This window comes from Mytilus californianus, unplaced genomic scaffold (genome assembly GCF_021869535.1).
Source record: "Mytilus californianus isolate M0D057914Y unplaced genomic scaffold, xbMytCali1.0.p SCAF_2, whole genome shotgun sequence".
Lineage (NCBI taxonomy): Eukaryota > Metazoa > Mollusca > Bivalvia > Mytilida > Mytilidae > Mytilus > Mytilus californianus.
The window spans coordinates 81,876,572-81,898,586 of NW_026262668.1; the positions used below are offsets into that span (position 1 = coordinate 81,876,572).

Consider the following 22,015-nt stretch of genomic DNA (forward strand, 5'->3'; position numbering starts at 1 on the left):
TTTTTAGTCCAGTTATATCATTATCTTGCATAGTACAGTGTACTTATCAGAGGTGGCTTTCAGTATTTAAGATTTAGAGTTCTCTAATGATATTGAACAAGTTATATGAATGTCATATTCTGAGCACTATATGAAGGTGATTGTTCTCACTTGTTTATGAATTAGTGCATTATGTCCAGTTTGTACCTTTTTTATCTATGTTTATAGTCAAATTAGTTATCAAAGGTACCAGGATTATAATTTAATACGCCAGACGCGCGTTTCGTCTACATAAGACTCATCAGTGACGCTCAGATCAAAATAGTTATAAAGCCAAACAAGTACAAAGTTGAAGAGCATTGAGGACCCAAAATTCCAAAAAGTTGTGCCAAATACGGCTAAGGTAATCTATTCCTTGGATAAGAAAATCCTTAGTTTTTCGAAAAATTCAAAGTTTTGTAACAGGAAGTTTATGAAAATGACCATATAATTGATATTCAAATACTGTTTAAAATAGTTAGGCATTTTCTTTTTAGTAATGGGTAAATGTTATCAACTGTATTTTATTCAACTCTGCAAATGTGGTTTGTTACTGTTAAGTATGGATGATAGTTGTTTCATTGGCAATCATAACACGTCTCCTTATTTATATAATGATCTATATTCAACGACCTCAGGTACAAAACAAATGTATGTAACTTAACTATGATGGGGAACCTTTGACTTCTTTCTTTTATATAAACTTTTGATTTGGTACCATAGAACTATGTAGAATAAATGTACATTGCAACATGCCAACTCTTTCAATGACAATACTTTTTTAAGAAAGTATAACTCCAAGCAAAATTATACTTCCAAGTTTAAAGTAATTTATGAATGAAAAAAGGAGTTCTTAATTAAGAAATAAACTGATTCGCTGAGCGCAGCTGGATACACCCGCAGAGGTCCAACCCTGAACAGTTGGGGCAAAAATGGACACAATATTCAAGCTTGATACAGGTCTGAATTTGGATTGTAATTAAATATTTGACATATTATAGTTTCTGAATAAATGTAGTCAAAGAACTTGAAATCGGTTATATGAATTGAATTTATATTCAATTAAAGATTTCTTGCTGTTGTGTAATACACTGTGCTGTTGCGAAATACTTAATAAATCTGTTGCCAGACAATAAACAAATAAAGTTCAATTTCTTCTCAATGTCATATTTGAAATTTATGAAAATCTATAGGGAGATTACATCAATGGCTATAAATAATTCACCAAAGTTTCATGCGAACTGCTTAAAGCATTTTTGAGTTGTTGTCCAACTAGAGTGCACACGCTGAAATGTCTCGCCTTCTTTACTAATCACTGATATTATGTTGATAGTCCTTAATATAAAGCTTTATTACAACTGTCACATAAACTTAACATTAATCAAGAAAACTAAACATTTCCCAATGAACCATAAAAATGAGGTCATGGTCAGATGAACCATGCCAGGCAGGCATGTACAGCTAACAATTCTTCCATACAACAAATATAGTTGACCTATTGCTTATAGTTTAAGAAAAACAGACCAAAACACAAAAACTTAACACTGAGCAATGAACTGTGAAAATGAGGTCAAGGTCAAATAAAACCTGCGCTACTGACATATAGATCATAAAATATTTCCATACACCAAATATAGTTGACCTATTGCATATAGTATTAGAAAAAAAGACCAAAACTCAAAATCTTAACTTTGACCACTGAACCATGAAAATGAGGTCAAGGTCAAATGAGACCTGCCAGCTAGACATGTACACCTTACAATCATTCCATACATCAAATATAGTAGACCTATTGCATACAGTATAAGAAAAACAGACCAAAACACAAAAACTTAACTATAACCACTGAACCATGAAAATGAGGTCAAGGTCAGATGACACCTGCCAGTTGGACATGTACGCCTTACAGTCCTTCCATACACCGAATATACTTGACCTATTGCTTATAGTATCTGAGATATGGACTTGACCACCAAAACTTAACCTTGTTCACTGATCCATGAAATGAGGTCGAGGTCAAGTGAAAACTGAGGGGCATGAGGACCTTGCAAGGTACGCACATACCAAATATAGTTATCCTACTACTTATAATAAGAGAGAATTTAACATTACAAAAAATGTTAACTTTTTTTTCAAGTAGTCACTGAACCATGAAAATGAGGTCAAGGACATTGGACATGTGGCTGACGGAAACTTCGTAACATGAGGCATCCATATACAAAGTATGAAGCATCCAGGTCTTCCACCTTCTAAAATATAAAGCTTTTAAGAAGTTAGCTAACGCCGCCGCCACATCACTATCCCTATGTCGAGCTTTCTGCGACAAAAGTCGCAGGCTCGACAAAAACTGGAAAATCCCCCCTTTTTTAATGAATAAAACCCCATAACTCAGAAATGTAAAATCTAAAATTTATAAAATTCTAAAGGGAGCTTATGGATTGATAATTTAGTCTTAGATGCAAGATTTTTTTATCAGTTGTTAGTGGCTTTGAACTAGCTGTCAGTAACTTTGAGTACTCTCAGATCTGTACTTAGTGTCTTTTTGTTGTTTGGATGTACAACTACCCGACCACGTCCACTTGTATTTGTATTTATCCATCTGATGAGTTAAGCCTCTTTCAACTGATTTTTATAGTTCGTTCTTATATTGTACTGTTACACCACTGTCCCAGGTTAGGGGAGGGTTGGGATCCCGCTAACATGTTTAACCCTGACACATTCTGTATGTACATGTATGTGCCTGTCCCAAGTCAGGAGCCTGTAAATCAGTGGTTGTTGTTTGTTTATGTGTTGCATATTTGTTATATTCGTTCATTTTTTGTACATAAATTAGGCCGTTAGTTTTCTTGTTTAAATTGTTTTACATTGTCATTTCGGGGCCTTTTATAGAGCTCTGACTGTGCGGTATGGGCATTGTTCATTGTTGAAGGCCGTACTGTGACCTATAGCTGTTAATTTCTGTGTCATTTGGTCTCTTGTGGGGAGTTGTCTCATTGGCAATCATAACACATCTTCTTTTTTATATTTACATCAACAGATATAAACAATTCACCAAAGTCAAGGTGAGACAACAAAACTTAGTGGTAAGATCTCTGAAATGTTTTACACGGTACAAGTTTTTCTCATTGTTGGAGATTGTACGGTGACAGTAACACCTGTAACTGCTTAAACCCATTTCTTATGCACTTTAGTTCGATAAACTCACTGAATATCATACCACATCTCCTTATTTTTATATGCATTACAATTTACATGTGCATGTAATTATAAATATATATATATCAGAACAAAATTCATTGCGTCACTTTTATTTATGCATCCTTTGGCACAATACAAGTTCTAAAATTACACAACATAGTACAACTAAATGTTATTTCAGATGAAAGTTTTGTTTCAGTTCTATTCATAGGATTGATTAGAATTTTGTATGTTTTGCCAAGTCCAATAATTCGCTCTATGTGCACATGTTAATTGGAGACTTTTCTATCCCGTATAAGAGTTTTGGAACTAATTCTGTTTCTTTTTTTGAAAAAAGTTAGCAAACAAATCTTGCACATTTAAACCTTTGTCTGCCATCACACTGTCACCTGGATCACATAATTGAACTATTCTACATCTTTCAACTATTTCATAGTCACTGGTAGAACCAACATATGCATTAGAGACATAGTTGACTAAACCACCAGGTGTCGAACATACAAGTATTTTCAGTGTTTCTGTTTTTATATGATGAAAAGGTTGCCTGAGCTCTAGGAGCTTTAGGTTTTATCACGGGATATTCTGTGCTGTCAATAATAATCCAAGTCGTAGGAAACTTTAATTTGAAGTTGGATGGTGAAAAATACCTGACTAAACCACTAGATGGCCAAGTGTTAGCCTCACACCACTGTTTAGACATAAAAACAATCCATGTATACACAATATTCTTAACACTAGATTCAATCTAGAATCTAGAAAGTTCAAAGTTGGTTGTATAATGTCTCAATTTCATCAAAGTCATAAAAAAACTGATTTTCAACTGACACCCTATCAATTTGAAAATATATGTATCTCAAACAATGTGCTGCTGGACCAAGTGTGGTCAAAACAAATAAAAATTTAGTATACAACTCTAAACCGGTATAAAAATGCATGGCTGTGTCACGCGTCTTCATTTCAAAATTCTCTGCTGAAAACATAGGCATTGATGGTGTTTGCATAATTCCATCTGTGAAGCTCAACATAAGCTCGGCAGTTGGTGGTGGACAGTCATAAATCCTTTCTGCAGTATGAATGACTTCTTCAGGAAAACCAACTTTACAATCAAAACTTTCCTCTAGATTTCTACTACAATATTCATCAAGTTTAGTTCTTTTGTTTTCACAGGAAACTGCCCTGATTTTTCTTTTTGCGGACGATTCAGTCTCTTGCTTGGGCCAGGAAAATAGGCTGGGAATGGCAGTAGACTTAAGTCTCTGAATGGTGGGTTTGCACCCTGAAAAAGGTTATAAAACATTAGTTTTTTGATAATTAAATGAACTTCCATTAGCAATGTATACTTTGTAATACCTGGCGAAAAATTAACTAGATTTATTCATTACAATCTGGATAAAACTATGTTTGCCTGATTCAATGTATGTTATGTAAATCCAAAGGACAAACAATGAGAGACTTATGCAACAAACGTACATTGTTTGTACCTAAATAACTATAATATAGATGAGAGCATGTCATTGTTTTGTTCCTGTTAACATTGTCATTGATATTTTTCAAGAAAGTCTATGAGGCATAGCTTATGCATTCCTGTCATTACTACATTAGCATAATTACTGCTAAAATAATTCTCAGTATGATATACCTCTTGTAAGAAATCATTATAATTGTAGCAATCACCAAAAAATCTCAAACAGATCACATTGAATCGTAATCCAAAAAATTATGACGTCTTGAATTAACCACCCCCTTTTATACTAAAACGATAATTGCGGTTGTAAACAGACTTTGGTTTATTCGCATGGCGATTACATATATAACGATATATTTCAAAAAGAAAATAGAGTTTTACCATGAATAGTTTCCTGCACGTAGTCTTTTTCAGTAAAATGTGCCTTGCAAACAACAGCTGATTGAGATGGACTCCACGATTTCATCGTGTTCTCGTCCAATCTGCGTATGGGCCATGGCGTTGATCCAACTTTTCCTTCTTTTTAAGTCATTTGGAAATGCATGTCCTCCTCTTAAATGACATCCAGGTACACAACAACAAGTACTTGGCATCGTTAATTAAAAATGTAACTGAAATAGTTGCACAGTGCAGAAACCGGAAGTTGAGGAACAGGATCGGCTACAACGGCGCCACCTATTCAGGAACGATAATTTGCTACTTTATGTAACTGCGAAATAACAATAACGTTAGACGGGTTCACGTGCATAAACAGAAATGCGCTTTAAATTGTAAAATATAATTCATGTTCAGTCGACCTTTAATTATTATATCAACGACTGAAATGATTTATAAACATATAGATTGCAGATAACACTCGAAATTAACCCGAGCTCTTTCCACACGGAATTCAAATAATTCTAGATTGTCAATCGGTTGACTGCTTATAATGCAAAATACAAATATATCAAAAGTTTTTAAAACTAACAAAACACAATGATCGTTTCTCAAACCCAATGTAAATGAAATGAAACAAAAAACATTTTATATCACAATAAGAAGAGGAGAGAATTCAACATTTCCGGATCTACTTGGAGCCTAACGACCCCCCACGTAGATAAGTTGGATATCGCGGAAGGAAGGATTAACCCGGCAACTAGAAAGGCATTAAAGCACTGCCTTTAAAAATGTGGCATTTTTTATATCTGAACTTTGGGTGCTGAATTGTGGCGTTGAATTAGAACAATTTCAACTATCAAATTTGGGCTTCTAAAAACCAAAATATACCAAAACTTACATTTTTTAATGTTTCTATGTATAAGTTATCACCTATTAAAAGCAACAGATAGCATACTTCATGTTTCAGACTTATAAAAAATGGCCAGAAGTAAATTTTATATGAGCCTGTGCCAAAAAATAGAGGTTTTCAAATGAATCGAGGCCTTATATGAAATGTAATATTTTTCACTTACCACAATTTTCTGAAGTTGTTAAGTTATAAAAACACCTTTTACATGTTATAAATGTACTTTTAATGGAAATATAAGTTTCAAATAGCATAACACATGTGAATAAAATGGTCTTCAGCAATGTCAAGCTTAAAAAAACAGGTTGTCAATTTAGGTCGTTCCCCACATTTGCATATTAAAAAGCATATAAATGATTTGGTAGATAGAGATATGCTTCTTTTTGCTCAAATCTTTGTTTAGATATGATAAAACATGGAGCCTGGATGTAACATGACTGTCACTTTCAACTATATATGTAGACAGTATGATTTGATGCAAAGTTATTTACTTTACTTTTTAAAACCGGCATGAAATTTCAGCCTCAAAAGGCCAATATTTTAACCACTAGCTATCAAACAAAAGAAAATAAAGGTAGTCTGTGAAACAGACAAGGTCAAACAACCAGTAATAAGTGCTTTTGATACAGATTCAGTGAAATCTGCTAAAATTCACTTGCTTCATACTGACAGTTAGACTAAGACCATTAAAGCAGCACATTTTGCACTCTTATTCTGATTTTATCATTTTTTTTTTGTGTTCAGTGTTCAAAAATGAGTTAAACATCTACATTAGATACCACAAACACAAATAGAAAACCAGAAAAATCTGTCAGAGAGAAAGTAAGCATGCTACTTTTGTAAAAATATTGAAACAACTGAAAAAGTTCAATTTTGGGCATGTAGGCTGAAATGTCACTTTTTTACAAAATTTCTATCAAATAAAAGTGGAAATCATTTATTCTCATGTAGTTTGACAAATTAATACCAATAGATCATTCAGGGAAGTTGTCAAAGTACAAATTCAATATTTCCTGAATTCACCTCTTAGGGGTCTAAAACTTGACCAATTCTAATAAAACTTGGCATGATTTAAGCTTAGTGTATTATAAAACAGTTTACAAAGTTTCAAAGCCATATGATACCAATTATAAAAAATGTGGCATTTTTTATATCTGAACTTTGGGTGCTGAATTGTGGCGTTGAATTAGAACAATTTCAACTATCAAATTTGGGCTTCTAAAAACCAAAATATACCAAAACTTACATTTTTTAATGTTTCTATGTATAAGTTATCACCTATTAAAAGCAACAGATAGCATACTTCATGTTTCAGACTTATAAAAAATGGCCAGAAGTAAATTTTATATGAGCCTGTGCCAAAAAATAGAGGTTTTCAAATGAATCGAGGCCTTATATGAAATGTAATATTTTTCACTTACCACAATTTTCTGAAGTTGTTAAGTTATAAAAACACCTTTTACATGTTATAAATGTACTTTTAATGGAAATATAAGTTTCAAATAGCATAACACATGTGAATAAAATGGTCTTCAGCAATGTCAAGCTTAAAAAAACAGGTTGTCAATTTAGGTCGTTCCCCACATTTGCATATTAAAAAGCATATAAATGATATGGTAGATAGAGATATGCTTCTTTTTGCTCAAATCTTTGTTTAGATATGATAAAACATGGAGCCTGGATGTAACATGACTCACTTTCAACTATATATGTAGACAGTATGATTTGATGCAAAGTTATTTACTTTACTTTTTAAAACCGGCATGAAATTTCAGCCTCAAAAGGCCAATATATTAACCACTAGCTATCAAACAAAAGAAAATAAAGGTAGTCTGTGAAACAGACAAGGTCAAACAACCAGTAATAAGTGCTTTTGATACAGATTCAGTGAAATATGCTAAAAGGAATTCAAGTTGTATGTGCATAGAACCTCATTTTTCACTTGCTTCATACTGACAGTTAGACTAAGACCATTAAAGCAGCACATTTTGCACTCTTATTCTGATTTTATCTACTTTTTTTTGTGTTCAGTGTTCAAAAATGAGTTAAACATCTACATTAGATACCACAAACACAAATAGAAAACCAGAAAAATCTGTCAGAGAGAAAGTAAGCATGCTACTTTTGTAAAAATATTGAAACAACTGAAAAAGTTCAATTTTGGGCATGTAGGCTGAAATGTCACTTTTTTACAAAATTTCTATCAAATAAAAGTGGAAATCATTTATTCTCATGTAGTTTGACAAATTAATACCAATAGATCATTCAGGGAAGTTGTCAAAGTACAAATTCAATATTTCCTGAATTCACCTCTTAGGGGTCTAAAACTTGACCAATTCTAATAAAACTTGGCATGATTTAAGCTTAGTGTATTATAAAACAGTTTACAAAGTTTCAAAGCCATATGATACCAATTATAAAAAATGTGGCATTTTTTATATCTGAACTTTGGGTGCTGAATTGTGGCGTTGAATTAGAACAATTTCAACTATCAAATTTGGGCTTCTAAAAACCAAAATATACCAAAACTTACATTTTTTAATGTTTCTATGTATAAGTTATCACCTATTAAAAGCAACAGATAGCATACTTCATGTTTCAGACTTATAAAAAATGGCCAGAAGTAAATTTTATATGAGCCTGTGCCAAAAAATAGAGGTTTTCAAATGAATCGAGGCCTTATATGAAATGTAATATTTTTCACTTACCATAATTTTCTGAAGTTGTTAAGTTATAAAAACACCTTTTACATGTTATAAATGTACTTTTAATGGAAATATAAGTTTCAAATAGCATAACACATGTGAATAAAATGGTCTTCAGCAATGTCAAGCTTAAAAAAACAGGTTGTCAATTTAGGTCGTTCCCCACATTTGCATATTAAAAAGCATATAAATGATATGGTAGATAGAGATATGCTTCTTTTTGCTCAAATCTTTGTTTAGATATGATAAAACATGGAGCCTGGATGTAACATGACTGTCACTTTCAACTATATATGTAGACAGTATGATTTGATGCAAAGTTATTTACTTTACTTTTTAAAACCGGCATGAAATTTCAGCCTCAAAAGGCCAATATTTTAACCACTAGCTATCAAACAAAAGAAAATAAAGGTAGTCTGTGAAACAGACAAGGTCAAACAACCAGTAATAAGTGCTTTTGATACAGATTCAGTGAAATCTGCTAAAAGGAATTCAAGTTGTATGTGCATAGAACCTCATTTTTCACTTGCTTCATACTGACAGTTAGACTAAGACCATTAAAGCAGCACATTTTGCACTCTTATTCTGATTTTATCTACTTTTTTTTGTGTTCAGTGTTCAAAAATGAGTTAAACATCTTCATTAGATACCACAAACACAAATAGAAAACCAGAAAAATCTGTCAGAGAGAAAGTAAGCATGCTACTTTTGTAAAAATATTGAAACAACTGAAAAAGTTCAATTTTGGGCATGTAGGCTGAAATGTCACTTTTTTACAAAATTTCTATCAAATAAAAGTGGAAATCATTTATTCTCATGTAGTTTGACAAATTAATACCAATAGATCATTTAGGGAAGTTGTCAAAGTACAAATTCAATATTTCCTGAATTCACCTCTTAGGGGTCTGAAACTTGACCAATTCTAATAAAACTTGGCATGATTTAAGCTTAGTGTATTATAAAACAGTTTACAAAGTTTCAAAGCCATATGATACCAATTATAAAAAATGTGGCATTTTTTATATCTGAACTTTGGGTGCTGAATTGTGGCGTTGAATTAGAACAATTTCAACTATCAAATTTGGGCTTCTAAAAACCAAAATATACCAAAACTTACATTTTTTAATGTTTCTATGTATAAGTTATCACCTATTAAAAGCAACAGATAGCATACTTCATGTTTCAGACTTATAAAAAATGGCCAGAAGTAAATTTTATATGAGCCTGTGCCAAAAAATAGAGGTTTTCAAATGAATCGAGGCCTTATATGAAATGTAATATTTTTCACTTACCACAATTTTCTGAAGTTGTTAAGTTATAAAAACACCTTTTACATGTTATAAATGTACTTTTAATGGAAATATAAGTTTCAAATAGCATAACACATGTGAATAAAATGGTCTTCAGCAATGTCAAGCTTAAAAAAACAGGTTGTCAATTTAGGTCGTTCCCCACATTTGCATATTAAAAAGCATATAAATGATATGGTAGATAGAGATATGCTTCTTTTTGCTCAAATCTTTGTTTAGATATGATAAAACATGGAGCCTGGATGTAACATGACTGTCACTTTCAACTATATATGTAGACAGTATGATTTGATGCAAAGTTATTTACTTTACTTTTTAAAACCGGCATGAAATGTCAGCCTCAAAAGGCCAATATTTTAACCACTAGCTATCAAACAAAAGAAAATAAAGGTAGTCTGTGAAACAGACAAGGTCAAACAACCAGTAATAAGTGCTTTTGATACAGATTCAGTGAAATCTGCTAAAAGGAATTCAAGTTGTATGTGCATAGAACCTCATTTTTCACTTGCTTCATACTGACAGTTAGACTAAGACCATTAAAGCAGCACATTTTGCACTCTTATTCTGATTTTATCTACTTTTTTTTGTGTTCAGTGTTCAAAAATGAGTTAAACATCTACATTAGATACCACAAACACAAATAGAAAACCAGAAAAATCTGTCAGAGAGAAAGTAAGCATGCTACTTTTGTAAAAATATTGAAACAACTGAAAAAGTTCAATTTTGGGCATGTAGGCTGAAATGTCACTTTTTTACAAAATTTCTATCAAATAAAAGTGGAAATCATTTATTCTCATGTAGTTTGACAAATTAATACCAATAGATCATTCAGGGAAGTTGTCAAAGTACAAATTCAATATTTCCTGAATTCACCTCTTAGGGGTCTAAAACTTGACCAATTCTAATAAAACTTGGCATGATTTAAGCTTAGTGTATTATAAAACAGTTTACAAAGTTTCAAAGCCATATGATACCAATTATAAAAAATGTGGCATTTTTTATATCTGAACTTTGGGTGCTGAATTGTGGCGTTGAATTAGAACAATTTCAACTATCAAATTTGGGCTTCTAAAAACCAAAATATACCAAAACTTACATTTTTTAATGTTTCTATGTATAAGTTATCGCCTATTAAAAGCAACAGATAGCATACTTCATGTTTCAGACTTATAAAAAATGGCCAGAAGTAAATTTTATATGAGCCTGTGCCAAAAAATAGAGGTTTTCAAATGAATCGAGGCCTTATATGAAATGTAATATTTTTCACTTACCACAATTTTCTGAAGTTGTTAAGTTATAAAAACACCTTTTACATGTTATAAATGTACTTTTAATGGAAATATAAGTTTCAAATAGCATAACACATGTGAATAAAATGGTCTTCAGCAATGTCAAGCTTAAAAAAACAGGTTGTCAATTTAGGTCGTTCCCCACATTTGCATATTAAAAAGCATATAAATGATATGGTAGATAGAGATATGCTTCTTTTTGCTCAAATCTTTGTTTAGATATGATAAAACATGGAGCCTGGATGTAACATGACTGTCACTTTCAACTATATATGTAGACAGTATGATTTGATGCAAAGTTATTTACTTTACTTTTTAAAACCGGCATGAAATTTCAGCCTCAAAAGGCCAATATTTTAACCACTAGCTATCAAACAAAAGAAAATAAAGGTAGTCTGTGAAACAGACAAGGTCAAACAACCAGTAATAAGTGCTTTTGATACAGATTCAGTGAAATCTGCTAAAAGGAATTCAAGTTGTATGTGCATAGAACCTCATTTTTCACTTGCTTCATACTGACAGTTAGACTAAGACCATTAAAGCAGCACATTTTGCACTCTTATTCTGATTTTATCTACTTTTTTTTGTGTTCAGTGTTCAAAAATGAGTTAAACATCTACATTAGATACCACAAACACAAATAGAAAACCAGAAAAATCTGTCAGAGAGAAAGTAAGCATGCTACTTTTGTAAAAATATTGAAACAACTGAAAAAGTTCAATTTTGGGCATGTAGGCTGAAATGTCACTTTTTTACAAAATTTCTATCAAATAAAAGTGGAAATCATTTATTCTCATGTAGTTTGACAAATTAATACCAATAGATCATTCAGGGAAGTTGTCAAAGTACAAATTCAATATTTCCTGAATTCACCTCTTAGGGGTCTAAAACTTGACCAATTCTAATAAAACTTGGCATGATTTAAGCTTAGTGTATTATAAAACAGTTTACAAAGTTTCAAAGCCATATGATACCAATTATAAAAAATGTGGCATTTTTTATATCTGAACTTTGGGTGCTGAATTGTGGCGTTGAATTAGAACAATTTCAACTATCAAATTTGGGCTTCTAAAAACCAAAATATACCAAAACTTACATTTTTTAATGTTTCTATGTATAAGTTATCACCTATTAAAAGCAACAGATAGCATACTTCATGTTTCAGACTTATAAAAAATGGCCAGAAGTAAATTTTATATGAGCCTGTGCCAAAAAATAGAGGTTTTCAAATGAATCGAGGCCTTATATGAAATGTAATATTTTTCACTTACCACAATTTTCTGAAGTTGTTAAGTTATAAAAACACCTTTTACATGTTATAAATGTACTTTTAATGGAAATATAAGTTTCAAATAGCATAACACATGTGAATAAAATGGTCTTCAGCAATGTCAAGCTTAAAAAAACAGGTTGTCAATTTAGGTCGTTCCCCACATTTGCATATTAAAAAGCATATAAATGATATGGTAGATAGAGATATGCTTCTTTTTGCTCAAATCTTTGTTTAGATATGATAAAACATGGAGCCTGGATGTAACATGACTGTCACTTTCAACTATATATGTAGACAGTATGATTTGATGCAAAGTTATTTACTTTACTTTTTAAAACCGGCATGAAATTTCAGCCTCAAAAGGCCAATATTTTAACCACTAGCTATCAAACAAAAGAAAATAAAGGTAGTCTGTGAAACAGACAAGGTCAAACAACCAGTAATAAGTGCTTTTGATACAGATTCAGTGAAATCTGCCAGAAGGAATTCAAGTTGTATGTGCATAGAACCTCATTTTTCACTTGCTTCATACTGACAGTTAGACTAAGACCATTAAAGCAGCACATTTTGCACTCTTATTCTGATTTTATCTACTTTTTTTTGTGTTCAGTGTTCAAAAATGAGTTAAACATCTACATTAGATACCACAAACACAAATAGAAAACCAGAAAAATCTGTCAGAGAGAAAGTAAGCATGCTACTTTTGTAAAAATATTGAAACAACTGAAAAAGTTCAATTTTGGGCATGTAGGCTGAAATGTCACTTTTTTACAAAATTTCTATCAAATAAAAGTGGAAATCATTTATTCTCATGTAGTTTGACAAATTAATACCAATAGATCATTCAGGGAAGTTGTCAAAGTACAAATTCAATATTTCCTGAATTCACCTCTTAGGGGTCTAAAACTTGACCAATTCTAATAAAACTTGGCATGATTTAAGCTTAGTGTATTATAAAACAGTTTACAAAGTTTCAAAGCCATATGATACCAATTATAAAAAATGTGGCATTTTTTATATCTGAACTTTGGGTGCTGAATTGTGGCGTTGAATTAGAACAATTTCAACTATCAAATTTGGGCTTCTAAAAACCAAAATATACCAAAACTTACATTTTTTAATGTTTCTATGTATAAGTTATCACCTATTAAAAGCAACAGATAGCATACTTCATGTTTCAGACTTATAAAAAATGGCCAGAAGTAAATTTTATATGAGCCTGTGCCAAAAAATAGAGGTTTTCAAATGAATCGAGGCCTTATATGAAATGTAATATTTTTCACCTACCACAATTTTCTGAAGTTGTTAAGTTATAAAAACACCTTTTACATGTTATAAATGTACTTTTAATGGAAATATAAGTTTCAAATAGCATAACACATGTGAATAAAATGGTCTTCAGCAATGTCAAGCTTAAAAAAACAGGTTGTCAATTTAGGTCGTTCCCCACATTTGCATATTAAAAAGCATATAAATGATATGGTAGATAGAGATATGCTTCTTTTTGCTCAAATCTTTGTTTAGATATGATAAAACATGGAGCCTGGATGTAACATGACTGTCACTTTCAACTATATATGTAGACAGTATGATTTGATGCAAAGTTATTTACTTTACTTTTTAAAACCGGCATGAAATTTCAGCCTCAAAAGGCCAATATTTTAACCACTAGCTATCAAACAAAAGAAAATAAAGGTAGTCTGTGAAACAGACAAGGTCAAACAACCAGTAATAAGTGCTTTTGATACAGATTCAGTGAAATCTGCTAAAAGGAATTCAAGTTGTATGTGCATAGAACCTCATTTTTCACTTGCTTCATACTGACAGTTAGACTAAGACCATTAAAGCAGCACATTTTGCACTCTTATTCTGATTTTATCTACTTTTTTTTGTGTTCAGTGTTCAAAAATGAGTTAAACATCTACATTAGATACCACAAACACAAATAGAAAACCAGAAAAATCTGTCAGAGAGAAAGTAAGCATGCTACTTTTGTAAAAATATTGAAACAACTGAAAAAGTTCAATTTTGGGCATGTAGGCTGAAATGTCACTTTTTTACAAAATTTCTATCAAATAAAAGTGGAAATCATTTATTCTCATGTAGTTTGACAAATTAATACCAATAGATCATTCAGGGAAGTTGTCAAAGTACAAATTCAATATTTCCTGAATTCACCTCTTAGGGGTCTAAAACTTGACCAATTCTAATAAAACTTGGCATGATTTAAGCTTAGTGTATTATAAAACAGTTTACAAAGTTTCAAAGCCATATGATACCAATTATAAAAAATGTGGCATTTTTTATATCTGAACTTTGGGTGCTGAATTGTGGCGTTGAATTAGAACAATTTCAACTATCAAATTTGGGCTTCTAAAAACCAAAATATACCAAAACTTACATTTTTTAATGTTTCTATGTATAAGTTATCACCTATTAAAAGCAACAGATAGCATACTTCATGTTTCAGACTTATAAAAAATGGCCAGAAGTAAATTTTATATGAGCCTGTGCCAAAAAATAGAGGTTTTCAAATGAATCGAGGCCTTATATGAAATGTAATATTTTTCACTTACCACAATTTTCTGAAGTTGTTAAGTTATAAAAACACCTTTTACATGTTATAAATGTACTTTTAATGGAAATATAAGTTTCAAATAGCATAACACATGTGAATAAAATGGTCTTCAGCAATGTCAAGCTTAAAAAAAACAGGTTGCCAATTTAGCTCGTTCCCCACATTTGCATATTAAAAAGCATATAAATGATATGGTAGATAGAGATATGCTTCTTTTTGCTCAAATCTTTGTTTAGATATGATAAAACATGGAGCCTGGATGTAACATGACTGTCACTTTCAACTATATATGTAGACAGTATGATTTGATGCAAAGTTATTTACTTTACTTTTTAAAACCGCCATGAAATTTCAGCCTCAAAAGGCCAATATTTTAACCACTAGCTATCAAACAAAAGAAAATAAAGGTAGTCTGTGAAACAGACAAGGTCAAACAACCAGTAATAAGTGCTTTTGATACAGATTCAGTGAAATATGCTAAAAGGAATTCAAGTTGTATGTGCATAGAACCTCATTTTTCACTTGCTTCATACTGACAGTTAGACTAAGACCATTAAAGCAGCACATTTTGCACTCTTATTCTGATTTTATCTACTTTTTTTTGTGTTCAGTGTTCAAAAATGAGTTAAACATCTACATTAGATACCACAAACACAAATAGAAAACCAGAAAAATCTGTCAGAGAGAAAGTAAGCATGCTACTTTTGTAAAAATATTGAAACAACTGAAAAAGTTCAATTTTGGGCATGTAGGCTGAAATGTCACTTTTTTTACAAAATTTCTATCAAATAAAAGTGGAAATCATTTATTCTCATGTAGTTTGACAAATTAATACCAATAGATCATTCAGGGAAGTTGTCAAAGTACAAATTCAATATTTCCTGAATTCACCTCTTAGGGGTCTAAAACTTGACCAATTCTAATAAAACTTGGCATGATTTAAGCTTAGTGTATTATAAAACAGTTTACAAAGTTTCAAAGCCATATGATACCAATTATAAAAAATGTGGCATTTTTTATATCTGAACTTTGGGTGCTGAATTGTGGCGTTGAATTAGAACAATTTCAACTATCAAATTTGGGCTTCTAAAAACCAAAATATACCAAAACTTACATTTTTTAATGTTTCTTTGTATAAGTTATCACCTATTAAAAGCAACAGATAGCATACTTCATGTTTCAGACTTATAAAAAATGGCCAGAAGTAAATTTTATATGAGCCTGTGCCAAAAAATAGAGGTTTTCAAATGAATCGAGGCCTTATATGAAATGTAATATTTTTCACTTACCACAATTTTCTGAAGTTGTTAAGTTATAAAAACACCTTTTACATGTTATAAATGTACTTTTAATGGAAATATAAGTTTCAAATAGCATAACACATGTGAACAAAATGGTCTTCAGCAATGTCAAGCTTAAAAAAACAGGTTGTCAATTTAGGTCGTTCCCCACATTTGCATATTAAAAAGCATATAAATGATATGGTAGATAGAGATATGCTTCTTTTTGCTCAAATCTTTGTTTAGATATGATAAAACATGGAGCCTGGATGTAACATGACTGTCACTTTCAACTATATATGTAGACAGTATGATTTGATGCAAAGTTATTTACTTTACTTTTTAAAACCGGCATGAAATTTCAGCCTCAAAAGGCCAATATTTTAACCACTAGCTATCAAACAAAAGAAAATAAAGGTAGTCTGTGAAACAGACAAGGTCAAACAACCAGTAATAAGTGCTTTTGATACAGATTCAGTGAAATATGCTAAAAGGAATTCAAGTTGTATGTGCATAGAACCTCATTTTTCACTTGCTTCATACTGACAGTTAGACTAAGACCATTAAAGCAGCACATTTTGCACTCTTATTCTGATTTTATCTACTTTTTTTTGTGTTCAGTGTTCAAAAATGAGTTAAACATCTACATTAGATACCACAAACACAAATAGAAAACCAGAAAAATCTGTCAGAGAGAAAGTAAGCATGCTACTTTTGTAAAAATATTGAAACAACTGAAAAAGTTCAATTTTGGGCATGTAGGCTGAAATGTCACTTTTTTACAAAATTTCTATCAAATAAAAGTGGAAATCATTTATTCTCATGTAGTTTGACAAATTAATACCAATAGATCATTCAGGGAAGTTGTCAAAGTACAAATTCAATATTTCCTGAATTCACCTCTTAGGGGTCTAAAACTTGACCAATTCTAATAAAACTTGGCATGATTTAAGCTTAGTGTATTATAAAACAGTTTACAAAGTTTCAAAGCCATATGATACCAATTATAAAAAATGTGGCATTTTTTATATCTGAACTTTGGGTGCTGAATTGTGGCGTTGAATTAGAACAATTTCAACTATCAAATTTGGGCTTCTAAAAACCAAAATATACCAAAACTTACATTTTTTAATGTTTCTATGTATAAGTTATCACCTATTAAAAGCAACAGATAGCATACTTCATGTTTCAGACTTATAAAAAATGGCCAGAAGTAAATTTTATATGAGCCTGTGCCAAAAAATAGAGGTTTTCAAATGAATCGAGGCCTTATATGAAATGTAATATTTTTCACTTACCACAATTTTCTGAAGTTGTTAAGTTATAAAAACACCTTTTACATGTTATAAATGTACTTTTAATGGAAATATAAGTTTCAAATAGCATAACACATGTGAATAAAATGGTCTTCAGCAATGTCAAGCTTAAAAAAAACAGGTTGTCAATTTAGCTCGTTCCCCACATTTGCATATTAAAAAGCATATAAATGATATGGTAGATAGAGATATGCTTCTTTTTGCTCAAATCTTTGTTTAGATATGATAAAACATGGAGCCTGGATGTAACATGACTGTCACTTTCAACTATATATGTAGACAGTATGATTTGATGCAAAGTTATTTACTTTACTTTTTAAAACCGGCATGAAATTTCAGCCTCAAAAGGCCAATATTTTAACCACTAGCTATCAAACAAAAGAAAATAAAGGTAGTCTGTGAAACAGACAAGGTCAAACAACCAGTAATAAGTGCTTTTGATACAGATTCAGTGAAATCTGCTAAAAGGAATTCAAGTTGTATGTGCATAGAACCTCATTTTTCACTTGCTTCATACTGACAGTTAGACTAAGACCATAAAAGCAGCACATTTTGCACTCTTATTCTGATTTTATCTACTTTTTTTTGTGTTCAGTGTTCAAAAATGAGTTAAACATCTACATTAGATACCACAAACACAAATAGAAAACCAGAAAAATCTGTCAGAGAGAAAGTAAGCATGCTACTTTTGTAAAAATATTGAAACAACTGAAAAAGTTCAATTTTGGGCATGTAGGCTGAAATGTCACTTTTTTACAAAATTTCTATCAAATAAAAGTGGAAATCATTTATTCTCATGTAGTTTGACAAATTAATACCAATAGATCATTCAGGGAAGTTGTCAAAGTACAAATTCAATATTTCCTGAATTCACCTCTTAGGGGTCTAAAACTTGACCAATTCTAATAAAACTTGGCATGATTTAAGCTTAGTGTATTATAAAACAGTTTACAAAGTTTCAAAGCCATATGATACCAATTATAAAAAATGTGGCATTTTTTATATCTGAACTTTGGGTGCTGAATTGTGGCGTTGAATTAGAACAATTTCAACTATCAAATTTGGGCTTCTAAAAACCAAAATATACCAAAACTTACATTTTTTAATGTTTCTATGTATAAGTTATCACCTATTAAAAGCAACAGATAGCATACTTCATGTTTCAGACTTATAAAAAATGGCCAGAAGTAAATTTTATATGAGCCTGTGCCAAAAAATAGAGGTTTTCAAATGAATCGAGGCCTTATATGAAATGTAATATTTTTCACTTACCACAATTTTCTGAAGTTGTTAAGTTATAAAAACACCTTTTACATGTTATAAATGTACTTTTAATGGAAATATAAGTTTCAAATAGCATAACACATGTGAATAAAATGGTCTTCAGCAATGTCAAGCTTAAAAAAACAGGTTGTCAATTTAGGTCGTTCCCCACATTTGCATATTAAAAAGCATATAAATGATATGGTAGATAGAGATATGCTTCTTTTTGCTCAAATCTTTGTTTAGATATGATAAAACATGGAGCCTGGATGTAACATGACTGTCACTTTCAACTATATATGTAGACAGTATGATTTGATGCAAAGTTATTTACTTTACTTTTTAAAACCGGCATGAAATTTCAGCCTCAAAAGGCCAATATTTTAACCACTAGCTATCAAACAAAAGAAAATAAAGGTAGTCTGTGAAACAGACAAGGTCAAACAACCAGTAATAAGTGCTTTTGATACAGATTCAGTGAAATCTGCTAAAAGGAATTCAAGTTGTATGTGCATAGAACCTCATTTTTCACTTGCTTCATACTGACAGTTAGACTAAGACCATAAAAGCAGCACATTTTGCACTCTTATTCTGATTTTATCTACTTTTTTTTGTGTTCAGTGTTCAAAAATGAGTTAAACATCTACATTAGATACCACAAACACAAATAGAAAACCAGAAAAATCTGTCAGAGAGAAAGTAAGCATGCTACTTTTGTAAAAATATTGAAACAACTGAAAAAGTTCAATTTTGGGCATGTAGGCTGAAATGTCACTTTTTTACAAAATTTCTATCAAATAAAAGTGGAAATCATTTATTCTCATGTAGTTTGACAAATTAATACCAATAGATCATTCAGGGAAGTTGTCAAAGTACAAATTCAATATTTCCTGAATTCACCTCTTAGGGGTCTAAAACTTGACCAATTCTAATAAAACTTGGCATGATTTAAGCTTAGTGTATTATAAAACAGTTTACAAAGTTTCAAAGCCATATGATACCAATTATAAAAAATGTGGCATTTTTTATATCTGAACTTTGGGTGCTGAATTGTGGCGTTGAATTAGAACAATTTCAACTATCAAATTTGGGCTTCTAAAAACCAAAATATACCAAAACTTACATTTTTTAATGTTTCTATGTATAAGTTATCACCTATTAAAAGCAACAGATAGCATACTTCATGTTTCAGACTTATAAAAAATGGCCAGAAGTAAATTTTATATGAGCCTGTGCCAAAAAATAGAGGTTTTCAAATGAATCGAGGCCTTATATGAAATGTAATATTTTTCACTTACCACAATTTTCTGAAGTTGTTAAGTTATAAAAACACCTTTTACATGTTATAAATGTACTTTTAATGGAAATATAAGTTTCAAATAGCATAACACATGTGAATAAAATGGTCTTCAGCAATGTCAAGCTTAAAAAAACAGGTTGTCAATTTAGGTCGTTCCCCACATTTGCATATTAAAAAGCATATAAATGATATGGTAGATAGAGATATGCTTCTTTTTGCTCAAATCTTTGTTTAGATATGATAAAACATGGAGCCTGGATGTAACATGACTGTCACTTTCAACTATATATGTAGACAGTATGATTTGATGCAAAGTTATTTACTTTACTTTTTAAAACCGGCATGAAATTTCAGCCTCAAAAGGCCAATATTTTAACCACTAGCTATCAAACAAAAGAAAATAAAGGTAGTCTGTGAAACAGACAAGGTCAAACAACCAGTAATAAGTGCTTTTGATACAGATTCAGTGAAATCTGCTAAAAGGAATTCAAGTTGTATGTGCATAGAACCTCATTTTTCACTTGCTTCATACTGACAGTTAGACTAAGACCATTAAAGCAGCACATTTTGCACTCTTATTCTGATTTTATCTACTTTTTTTTGTGTTCAGTGTTCAAAAATGAGTTAAACATCTACATTAGATACCACAAACACAAATAGAAAACCAGAAAAATCTGTCAGAGAGAAAGTAAGCATGCTACTTTTGTAAAAATATTGAAACAACTGAAAAAGTTCAATTTTGGGCATGTAGGCTGAAATGTCACTTTTTTACAAAATTTCTATCAAATAAAAGTGGAAATCATTTATTCTCATGTAGTTTGACAAATTAATACCAATAGATCATTCAGGGAAGTTGTCAAAGTACAAATTCAATATTTCCTGAATTCACCTCTTAGGGGTCTAAAACTTGACCAATTCTAATAAAACTTGGCATGATTTAAGCTTAGTGTATTATAAAACAGTTTACAAAGTTTCAAAGCCATATGATACCAATTATAAAAAATGTGGCATTTTTTATATCTGAACTTTGGGTGCTGAATTGTGGCGTTGAATTAGAACAATTTCAACTATCAAATTTGGGCTTCTAAAAACCAAAATATACCAAAACTTACATTTTTTAATGTTTCTATGTATAAGTTATCACCTATTAAAAGCAACAGATAGCATACTTCATGTTTCAGACTTATAAAAAATGGCCAGAAGTAAATTTTATATGAGCCTGTGCCAAAAAATAGAGGTTTTCAAATGAATCGAGGCCTTATATGAAATGTAATATTTTTCACTTACCACAATTTTCTGAAGTTGTTAAGTTATAAAAACACCTTTTACATGTTATAAATGTACTTTTAATGGAAATATAAGTTTCAAATAGCATAACACATGTGAATAAAATGGTCTTCAGCAATGTCAAGCTTAAAAAAACAGGTTGTCAATTTAGGTCGTTCCCCACATTTGCATATTAAAAAGCATATAAATGATATGGTAGATAGAGATATGCTTCTTTTTGCTCAAATCTTTGTTTAGATATGATAAAACATGGAGCCTGGATGTAACATGACTGTCACTTTCAACTATATATGTAGACAGTATGATTTGATGCAAAGTTATTTACTTTACTTTTTAAAACCGGCATGAAATTTCAGCCTCAAAAGGCCAATATTTTAACCACTAGCTATCAAACAAAAGAAAATAAAGGTAGTCTGTGAAACAGACAAGGTCAAACAACCAGTAATAA

General features: G+C 31.1%; 1 protein-coding gene across 1 annotated transcript; it reads right to left on the reverse strand.

Moving 5' to 3' along the window:
- Window positions 1–3,310: 3,310 nt before the first annotated feature.
- On the reverse strand, window positions 3,311–5,588 carry LOC127728338 (uncharacterized). The gene is made up of 2 exons (XM_052235689.1): window positions 5,063–5,588; window positions 3,311–4,492 (listed from the first exon to the last, which is right to left on the reverse strand). Exons 1-2 carry the CDS (start codon window positions 5,145–5,147, stop codon window positions 3,978–3,980), a joined length of 600 nt encoding a protein of 199 aa, XP_052091649.1. The 5' UTR covers window positions 5,148–5,588; the 3' UTR covers window positions 3,311–3,977.
- Between the last annotated feature and the right edge of the window lie 16,427 nt (window positions 5,589–22,015).